This window comes from Kogia breviceps, chromosome 8 (assembly GCF_026419965.1).
Source record: "Kogia breviceps isolate mKogBre1 chromosome 8, mKogBre1 haplotype 1, whole genome shotgun sequence".
NCBI lineage: Eukaryota > Metazoa > Chordata > Mammalia > Artiodactyla > Physeteridae > Kogia > Kogia breviceps.
The window spans coordinates 97,836,099-97,847,502 of record NC_081317.1 but is presented as its reverse complement, the minus strand read 5'-3'; the positions used below and the strand labels follow the sequence as shown (position 1 = coordinate 97,847,502).

Below are 11,404 nucleotides of genomic sequence, written 5' to 3'. Positions count from 1 at the left end.
CAAACAATACCAAAACATTGGAGTTTGGAACAGAGAAAGGTTTATTGCAGGGCCATGAAGGAGACAGTGGCTCATGCCTTAAAAAGCCCAAACTCCCCAAAAGATTTCAGCAAATCCCATTTACAGGAAAGATGAGGGAGGGGGCGTGGTTAGTTGTGGTAAAATTTTTGGTGTCAGATCCTTTGTTCTTGAGGTCAGGTAATGATGTTCCTGTAAATCTCCACCAAAACAAATGTTATTCTCTGTTCTGACAGGAAATCGCAAGGTCCCAAGGCACAACTTTCACAACTTTCGCCCTCCGAGGTCCAGGTCCTTCCTCATAAGAAGGGTGTCCCCACTCAGGCCAGTTACCCTGTCCGTGAGCATTCATCCAGCACTCAGTCTGGGTCCTCCCGCCAGTGCCCAGGCCCAGATGAAGAGGCAGATCTTAGCTGGCAGTGCCTTCAGGGTCAGGTTCCCAGACCCTACCCAGAAGTTATCACTGAGGGAGTAAGGCACCCAGGATCCAGCTGGCTCTCAGGCTCCTCAGGCCACCCAAACATGGGGGTGGGGAGGTATGCCGGGTCCTGCAGACTGCAACCCATGCAGACTGCTACTGCCACTAGGTCACAGAGGCAGGGACAGGGTAGAGTTGCCCCAAGGCCTGGGCCTGGTCAGTGGGTGGCCATGGCAAGGGCTCTGGAGCTCTGCAGGACACAGCCCCCAGCCTTCTCCCCAGGCCCCCCAGCTCACCCGCCAGCCAGAGGCTGGAGGGCCGACAGCAGCCGTCCCCAATCTTTTTGGCACCAGGGACTAGTTTCGTAGAAGACACTTTTACCACGGACGAGATTGGGGGAGAGTTCAGACAGTAATGCAAGCAATGGGGAGAGTCAGATGAAGCTTCAATCGCTCGCCTTCTGCTAACCTCCTGCTGAGAGGCCCAGGGCATGGTAACCCCTGGCCCGGAGGACCCTGGGGAGAAGGCTGTGATCCACCTCTTACTGCGCTCTCTGCCACAACAACCACCACTCAGACGACCGCTGGCCCAGCGGGGCCTCTAACCACCGCGCTAGTGGTCTTGCACTAACAGTTGCCTGGTAACGGTCATTTAGGTGCGTCTGCTAACAGCTGCGTGCCACCTTGCTTCTATTACAATTCCTCCCTTTTCTTTGATATTCCTCAATGTTGAGGAGAAAACGTGGCTATGTTTTGGACAGAGTGGTTAATCATAAACTCAGTAAAGGAACTGGGTTTTAGGGGGACTTGGTTTCAACCTCCAATCATGTTTCATCCTTCACAAATTCTTTCAGGGAATGGGGAGACAATCGCTCTAGCTACTTCCTACTGAAATGGGGGTAGTCCTCCCTTGATTTGGGGAATGGTACCGAGTTGGAAATATTCCCACGTTCCAAGTACTGGATCCAACTCTTGTGTAAGAAAGATCTCATTCCCAGAGGAATTCAGGAGAATAAGCCTGAAAACCAGTCTAGACCTGGCACTTTGGGGGAGACTTGTTGACACATAGCCAGTTGTACACTTTTATCAAAGTAGGTTTTAACTTCTGACAGGGTACTAACATATACATAACAGGAGCTATTGGCCACTACACGTCTCTTTTTTCAGCTAACATCTGATCTAAAACAACTTCATTCTCTAATAATTTAATAGTTATAAGAGAAGACCTAAAGGTCATAAGGTTGGAGCCACCATCTGCCAGCAGACACTGCTCTGAGAATGGCTAGCGGCATCCCAAGGATGACACAGCTCAGAAAATGCAAGTTCTCAGAACTACAGGAATGTGTCTGAAATCACAACCAATATGGCCACCTAGTTTTACCTTGGATGTCTGAACCACAGTTATTAAATTTTTGAATGTCAAATGTATTCCCCTCCTCAGTGGCCAAGGCTGATGTACAATGCATGTCCAAAAGGCCAAAAAACGGGCCACTCTGGTCAGTAAAGTTTAAGACATTATTCACCAGAAACATATTAATACATCTTTTGTCACTCAAACGTGATTGACTGGAGGTGTTTTTAGAGAGCGAAACAATTGACATCACCGTGCGAAGCTGTCAGAGCTTAAAACTGATCAAGGGTGGGTTTCTAATGGAGTAAATGCAGTTTATTCAATGTGTTTAAAGTTTCTCGTACCCTTGATGCACAGAATAAAATAACTTACAAGCAATTTTTGTTAGCAGTAGCTACAGAATGGGTAACTGACCATTCTCGTGAATGTAGTGGTAGTCCAGGATCTGGTCCTTCTTGTGGCATTTCTAAAAAAGGCCCCCACAAAGACACACCTAGACGAATATAAGGTAAAATAAAAAGAACATACTCTAGAGGAAATAATACCCATGGGACTAAAAAATATAAAAAATAAATGCCTCCGGAAAGTGTAGAGTCTGCTCTTCCAGGGGAAAGCTCAGTGAAACACAGTATATTTGTAATAGATATTCTGTTCCCATGCACAGACTCTGCTATACTGATATACTGCCTATCACACTCTAACGAAATTAAAGAATGCTTTAGCAAGACATGTACAGAGTTTCCAATAACTACATTAAGTGCAAAACAAGCTGTTGATATTTAGTCAAATGCCAGTGTTTCAATATTCACTTACATAACACATTGCCAGCCACAGGCGTTAGTTTCTGCAACCCCCCCCCCCCAGTATATAATGTGTTAAGTTAAGTCATATATCAGCTGAGGCGAAGTGAAGATGGCGGAGTGAGAGGACGTGGAGTTCACATCTCCCCATAACTAGGGCACCTACCAGACGCTTCCGGGGGATCTTGACACTCAGGGGTACTGGAGTAACCCCTGAGCAACTGGGTGGGATGTGCTGAGGGGAGTGAGGGGGGAGGAGAAGTGGAGGCCGGATGGGATTGGCGTCCCTGAGGGGTGGTATGGGGAAGGTAGGGATTCCAACACCTGGAGGGACCACCCCCGAGACTGGAGGATCAGAGGAAAATGTGCCTAGCATTTCCACTACCCACTCGGGCCCCAGGGACCTGCTGGGCTCCAGGGCCAGGTCCTCTGCCCTCCAGGATTCCCTCCAGCCCTGCTGGTCCTAGGGACGTAGGAGTGACGGCGGGGGGGGGAAGAAGAGGAGAGGCAGACAGGGAGGGGCCCTCTGGGACCGGAGGATCAGGGGAGAATGCACCTAATGTTTCTCCGGACCACTCGGGACCCAGTGAGCCTGCTGGGCTTCCAGGCCGGGTTCTCTGCCCTCCAGGGGCCCCTCTGGCCGCATTGGTCCTAGAGGCATAGGAGGAAGGGAGGAGGGGAGAAGAAGAGGAGAGGCGGACAGGGAGGGGAACCACGAGACCAGAGGATCAGGGGAGAAAGTGCCTAGCATTTCTCCTGCCCACTTAGGACCCAGGAAGGCTGCTGGGATCTGGGGTCTGGTCCTCCACCCTCTGGAGCCCTCTCTGGCCATGCTGTTCCAAGGGAAGTAGGAGGATGGGAGAAGGGGAGAAGAGAAGGAGAGGTGGATGGTGGGGTGAAACCTCTGGGATTAGAGGATCAGGGGAGAATGTTCCTAGCACTCCCCCCACCCACTTGGGCCCCAGGAAGCCTCCAGGGCTCCTGAGTAAGGTCCTCTGCACTCCAGGGCTCCCTCTGCCATGTGGGTCCTAGGGGTGTAGGAGGAAGGGAGGAGGAAGGAAGAGGAAGAGAGGCTGATGGGGCGGGTTCACTCTGGAACTGGAGGATCAGGGGAAGCATAGCTGGTGTTTTCCTCACCCTCTCCCTATGCCCTCTGGGGCCCCCTCCAGCCGCGTGGGTCCCAGGGGCATGAGAGGGAGGGAGGCAGGGAAGCACAGGAGAGGCGAATGAGGAGGGACCCTCTGGGATCAGAGGATTGGGGGAACACGCCTAGCATTTCCCCCGCCCATTCAGGCCCAGGGTGCCTCCTGGAGTCCCGGGCCTGGTCCTCTGCCCTCCCAGGCCAGAGGATCTCTGGGGGCCTCTGGCCTCCCTGAGTCTAAGCCCCAAACCCCACCCCTAGGGCCTTTTCTGGACACATGGGACCTAGCCTAAACCCCACCTGCCACCTAAACACTGCCCCTGACTAAGGTCTGCCCCCCATTGCCAAGGCCTTTTACAGGTTTTGGTATTTCCTATTTGTTGCTACTGTGGTTCTGTTTTACCTCCTGGTTGTTGTTCCATCTTTATTTTTATTTTTTTTCTAACATATCTGTTTTCTAATCTTATTTTTTACTCTTTCTTACTATTATGCTCCTTTTTTGTTTTTATTTTTCATGGCCACCCCACACGGCTTGCAGGATCTTGGTTCTCGGACCTGGGGTCAGGTGAGCTCCTGTGGTCGGAGGTCCGAGTCCGAACCACAGGACGAACAGAGAACCTCAGACCGCAGAGAATATTCATCAGAGTGAGGTCTCCCAAAGGTCCTCATCTTGATACCAAGACCTGGCTCTACCCAACAGCCTACAAATTCCAGTGCTGGAGGCCTCAGGCCAAACAACCCATAAGACAGGAAAACAATCCCATGCATCATAAAACAAAAAAAATGAAACAACAAAAAAATGTTACAGTTGAAGAAACAAGGTAAAAACCAACAAGAACAAATAAATGAAGAGTAAATAAGCAACCTACCTGAAAAATAATTCAGAGTAATGATAGTAAAGATGATCCAGAACATTGGAAATACAATGGAGGCACAGATCGAGAAAACACAAGAAATGTTTAGCAAAGACCTAAAAGAACTAAAGAACAAACAAACAGACATAAACAGCACAATAACTGAAATGAAAAATATACTAGAATAAATCAGTAACAGAATAACTGAAGCAAAATAAATAAATCAGCTGAAAGACAGGATGGTGGAAATAACTGCCAAGGAGCAGAAGAAAGAGAAAAGAACAAAAAGAACACAAGACAATCTCAGAGACCTCTGGGACAACACTGAACATACCAACATTCGAATTTTAGGGGTCCCAGAAGAAGAGAAAAAGAAAGGGTTGAAAAAATATTCAAAGAGATTATAGTTGAAAACTTCCCTAACGTGGGAAAGGAAATAGCCACCCAAGTCCACGAAGTGTAGAAAGTCCCATACAGGATAAACCCTAGGAGAAACACACCAAGACACATATTAAACAAACAATAAACTAAATTCAAAGAAAAAATATTAAAAGCAGTACAGGAAAGGCAAAAGAACACTTATAAGGGAATCCCCAAAAGGTTACCAGCTGATTTTTCAGCAGAAACTCCGCAGGCCAGAAAGGAGTGGCAAGACATACTTAAAGTGATGGAACAGAAAAACCTACAACCAAGATTACTCTACCCAGCAAGGATCTCATTCAGATTCGCTGGAGAAATCAAAAGCTTTACAGACAAGCAAAAGCTAAGAGAATTCAGCACCACCAAACTAGCTCTACAATAAATGCTAAAGGAACTTCTGTAAGTAGGAAACACAAGAGAAGAAAAGGACCTACAAAACCAAACCCAAAACAATTAGGAAAATGGCCACAGGAACATACATATCAATAATTACCTTAAATATGAATGGGTTAAATGCTCCAACCAAAAGGCACAAGCTTGCTGAATGGATACAAAAACAAGACCCATATATATGCTGTCTACAAAAGACCCACTTCACACCTAGAGACACATACAAACTGAAAGTGAGGGGATGGAAAAAGATATTCCATGCAAATGGAAATCAAAAGAAAGCTAGAGCAGCAATACTCATATCACATAAAATAGACTTTAAAATAAAGAATGTTACAAGAGACAAGAAAGGACACTACATAATGATCGAGGGATCAATCCAAGAAGAAGATATATCAATTATAAATATATATGCACTCAACAAGGAGCACCTCAATACATAAGGCAACTGCTAACAGCTATAAAAGGGGAAATCGACAGTAACACAATAATAGTGGGGGACTTTGACAGCTCACTTACACCAATGGACAGATGATCCAAAATGAAAATAAATAAGGAAACAAAGCTTTAAATGACACAGTAGACAAGACAGATTTATTTATAGGACATTCCATCCAAAAACAGCAGATTATACTTTCTTCTCAACTGCGCACGGAACATTCTCCAGCATAGATCACATCTTGGGTCACAAATCAAGTCTCAGGAAATTTAAGAAAATTGAAATCATAACAAGCATCTTTTCTGACCACAATGCTAGGAAATTATAAATGAATTACAGAGGGAAAAATGTAAAAAACACATGGAGGCTAAACAATACGTTACTAAATAACCAAGAGATCATTGAAGAAATCAAAGAGGAAATCAAAAAATACCTAGAGACAAATAACAATGAAAACACGATGATCCAAAACCTATGGGATGCAGCAAAAGCAGTTCTAAGAGAGAAGGTTACAGCTATACAAGCCTACTTCAAGAAACAAGAAAAATCTCAAATAAAAAAATTAAACTTACACCTAAAGAAACTAGAGAACAAAGAACAAACAAAACCTAAAGTAAGCAGAAGGAAAGAAATCATAAAGATCAGAGCAGAAATAAATGAAACAGAAACAAACAATAGCAAAGATCAATACAACTTAAAGCTGGTTCTTTGAGAAGATAAAAAAAATTAACAAACCATTAGCCAGACTCATCAAGAAAAAAAGGGAGAAGACTCAAATCAACAGAATTAGAAATGAATCATGAGAGATTACTAAAATCAACTCTATGCCAATAAAATGGACAACCTGGAAGAAATGGACAAACTCTTGGAAATGCACAACCTGCCGAGACTGAACCAGGAAGAAATAGAAAATATGAACAGACCAATCACAAGCAATGAAATTGAAACTGTGATTAAAAATCTTCCAACAAACAAAAGTCCAGGACCAGGTGGCTTCACAGGTGAATTTTATCAAACATTTAGAGAAGAGCTAACACCCATCCTTCTCAAATTCTTCCAAAATAAAGCAGAGGGAGGAACACTCCCATACTCATTCTACGAGGCCACCATCACCCTGATACCAAAACCAGACAAAGATACTACGAAAAAAGAAAATTACAGACCAATATCACTGACGAAATAGATGCAAAAATCCTCAACAAAATACTACCAAACAGAATCGAACAACACATTAAAATGATCATAAACCATGATCAAGTGGGATTTATCCCAGGGATGCAAGGATTCTTCAATGGATGCAAGGATTCTTCAATACATTCAAATCAATCAATGTGATACACTATATTAACAAACTGAAGAACAAAAACCATATGACCACCTCAATAGATGCAGAAAAAACTTGTGACAAAACTCAACACCCATTTATGATAAAAACTCTCCAGTAAGTGGGCGTAGAGGGAACCTACCTCAACATAATAATGGCCATATAAGACAAACCCACAGCCAACCTCATTCTCAATGGTGAAAAACTGAAAGCATTTCCTCTAAGATCAGGAATAAGACAAGGATGTCCACTATTATTCAACATAATATTGGAAGTCCTAGCCACAGCAATCAGAAGAAAAAGAAATAAAAGGAATACAAATTGGAAAAGAAGAAGTAAAACTGTAACTGTTTGCACATGACATGATACTATACATAGAGAAAACGGAAGATGCCACGAGAAAACCACTAGAGATTATCACTGAATTTGGTTTAGCTGCAGGATACAAAATTAATGCACAGAAATCTCTTGCATTCCTTTACATTAATGATGAAAAATCTGAAAGAGGAATTAAGGAAACAATCCCATTTACCATTGCAACAAAAACAATAAAATACGTAGGAATAAACCTACCAAGGGAGACAAAAGACCTGTATGCAGAAACTATAAGACACTGATGAAAGAAATTAAAGATGATGCCAACAGATAGAGAGATATACAGTGGTCTTCAATTGGAAGAATGAATATTGTGAAAATGACTATACTACTCAAAGCAAACTACAGATTCAATGCAATCCCTATCAAATCACCAATGAAATTTTTTACAGAACTAGAACAAACAATCTTAAAATTTGTATGGAGACACAAAAGACCCCGATAGCCACAGCAGTCTTGAGGGAAAGAAATGGAGCTGGAGGAATCAGACTCCGTGACTTCAGACTATACTACAAAGCTACAGTAATCAAGACAATATGGTACTGGCACAAAAACGGAAACACAGATCAATGGAACAAGATAGAAATCCCAGAGACAAACCCACGCACCTGGGGTCAACTAATCTATGACAAAGGAGGCACGGATATACAATGGAGCAAAGATAATCTCTTCAACAAGTGGTGCTGGGGAAACTGGACACCTAAATGTAAAAGAATGAAATTAGAACACTCCCTAACACCATACACAAAAATAAAATCAAAATGGATTATAGACCTAAATGTAAGACCAGACACTATAAAACTCTTAGAGAAAAACATAGGAAGAACACTCTTTGACATAAATCACAGAAAGATCTTTTTTGATCCACCTCCTAGAGAAATGGAAATAAAAACAAAAATAAACAAATGGGACCTAAAGAAACTTAAAGATTTTGCACAGCAAAGGAAACCATAAGCAAGACAAAAAGACAACCCTCAGAATGGGAGAAAATATTTGCAAAGGAATCAACAGACAAAGGATTAATCTCCAAAATATAGAAACAGCTCATGCAGCTCAATATTAAAAAAAAAAAACAACCCAATCCAAAAATGGGCAGAAGACCTAAATAGACATTTCTCCAAAGAAGACATACAGGTGGCCAAGAAGCACATAAAAAGCTGCTCAACATCACTAATTATTAGAGAAATGCAAATCAAAACTACAATGAGGTATCACCTCTAACCAGTTAGAATGGGCATCATCAGAAAATCTAAAAACAACAAATGCTGGAGAGTTGTGGAGAGAAGGGAACCTTCTTGCACTGTTGGTGGAAATGTAAATTGACACAGCCACTATGAAGAACACTATGGAGGTTCCTTAAAAAACTAAAAATAGAGCTTCCCTGGTGGCGCAGTGGTTGACAGTCCGCCTGCCAATGCAGGGGACATGGGGTTCGTGCCCCAGTCTGGGAAGATCCCACATGCCGCAGAGCGGCTGGGCACGCGAGCCATGGCTGCTGACCCTGGACGTCCGGAGCCTGTGCTCCGCAACGGTACAGGCCACAGCAGTGAGAGGCCCGCATACGGCAAGAAAAAAAACAAAGAAAAAGAAAAACTAAAAATAGAATTACCATATGATCCAATAATCCCACTACTGGGCATATACCCAGAGAAAACCATAATTCAAAAACACACATGCACCCCAATGTTCATTGCAGCACTATTTATAATGGCAAGGTCATGGAAGCAACCTAAATGCCCATCGACAGACAAATGCATAAAGAAGATATGGTACATATGTACAATGGAATATTACTCAGCCATAAAAAGGAACAAAATTGGGTCATTTGTTGAGATGTGGATGGATCCAGAGACTGTCATACAGACTGAATTATGTCAGAAAGAGAAAAGCAAATATCGTATATTAACACATATATGAGGAACCTAGAAAAGTGCTACAGATGAACTGGTTTGCCAGGCAGAAATTGAGACACAGACATAGAGAACAAACGTATGGACACCAAGGGGGGAAAGCGGCAGGGGGTGGGGTGGGGGCGGTGTGATGAATTGGGCGATTGACATGTATACACTGATGTATATAAAATTGACAACTAATAAGAACCTACTGTATAAAAAATAATAATAATAAAAATTTTTTAAAATCACACACACACACACACACACACACACACACACACACACACACAAAGAAGTCACAGGACGGGAGTTCCTCGGCAGTCCAGTGGTTAAGAACCCAGCTTCCAATGCAGGGGATGCGAGTTTGATCCCTGGTCGGGGAACTAACATACCACATGCCATGGGACAACTCGGCCAAAGCACCTCAACTACTGAGCCCACACATCACAACTAGAGAGAAGCCCACACACCACATGAAAGATCCTGCATGCCGCAACTAAGAACTGAGGCAGCCAAAAATAATAAATAAATAAATATATATTTTTATAAAGTCACAGGACACTTAAAAAAATACCTTGGATTAAGTGAAAATAGAAACACAACATCAAAATCTGTGTGTGCAGGGACATCCCTGGCGGTCCAGTGATTAAGATTCCAAGCTTCTACTGCAGGGGGCGCGGGTTCAATCCCTGGTCAGGAAACTAAGATCCCACATGCTGCATGGTGCAGCCAAAAAAAAAAAGAAATTGTGTGATGCAGCTAAAGCAGTTTTCAAAGGAAAATATAGAGCCTTACGCCTACATTAAAAGAGAAAAAGCCTCAATTCATGAGCTTAAATTTTATCATAATAAAGCAAGAAAAGGAAGGGCAAGTTAAACCAAATCAGAGTATAGAAAATCCTAAGGAGTCCAAAAACTACATAAATAAAACTAATAACCAGGTTAACCAAGGTTGCAGAATACAAGATAAATATGCAAAAATCAGTTGTACTTCTATACACTAGCAATGAACAAGCCGAAAATGAAATAAGGAAAACAATTCCACTTACAATAGCATCAAACAGAATAAAATACTTAGAATAAATTTAACAAAAGTATAAAACTTACCCACTTAAAGCAACAAAGTGTCATTGAAGTAAATTTTCAAAGACCTAAATATGTCAATCGCAAACTCCCTATACACACTGCTTTATTAAAAATGGATAACCAACAAGGACCTATCCTACAGCCCAGAACTCTGCTCAATATTATGGAACAACCTAAATGGGAAAATATTTTGAAAAAGAATAGATACATGTATAACTCAATCACTTTGCTGTACACCTCAAACTAACACAACGTCATTAATCAACTGTACTCCAATACAAAATAAAAAGTTTAAATAAAAACAAATATAAAGTTCACATTTTCTTATGTTTATAGAAATACACAACAATAAAGTGGCAGTTAGGACAGTAAAATATTAAAAAATTAAAAATAAAAGACCTAAATAAATGGAAAGACACACACCTCATATTCAAGGATCAGAAAAGTTAGTACTGTCAAGACGGCAATACTACCGAAATTGAGCTACAGATTCAACCCAACCCCTATCAAAATCACGGCTCTATTCTTTTACAGAAATTGACAAATTAATCTTAAAATTCATATTGAAATGCAAGTCATCCAGGATAGCTAAAATAATCTTGATAAAGAAAAGTTAGAGGGCTCTCACCTTTCAATTTCGATTACTCAATGTTTACAGAAAACACTCCTGTTTCTCCCCTATATTACTGAAACACTCTAGTCACAGAATACTTCTGTATTCTCAATACTATTTCACTGCTGGTCACTGAATGTGTAGACGTTTTTCCCATTACCAAACAATTCTGCAACACCAGCAGGGGGTCCTACAATTCAATTCAGTCCTGACTCTACCTACCTGGACTCTGCAACACATCTTACAAGTTAGAAGTTCAGTTCGACAAGACTGACCCTCCTT

At 42.3% G+C, this 11,404-nt stretch overlaps 1 protein-coding gene across 1 annotated transcript in view; it reads right to left on the bottom strand.

Annotated features, from left to right (window-relative positions):
• Positions 1-601: 601 nt before the first annotated feature.
• Positions 602-11,404, bottom strand: part of LOC136794743 (putative spermatogenesis-associated protein 31C2) — a 28,592-nt gene continuing 17,789 nt past the window's right edge. The window contains exons 7-9 of the mRNA XM_067041072.1: positions 2,753-3,049; positions 2,201-2,252; positions 602-792 (exon numbers count right to left, since the gene is read on the bottom strand). Coding sequence (XP_066897173.1) covers positions 602-792; positions 2,201-2,252; positions 2,753-3,049 — 540 coding nt within the window. The remainder of the gene's footprint in view (positions 793-2,200; positions 2,253-2,752; positions 3,050-11,404) is intronic.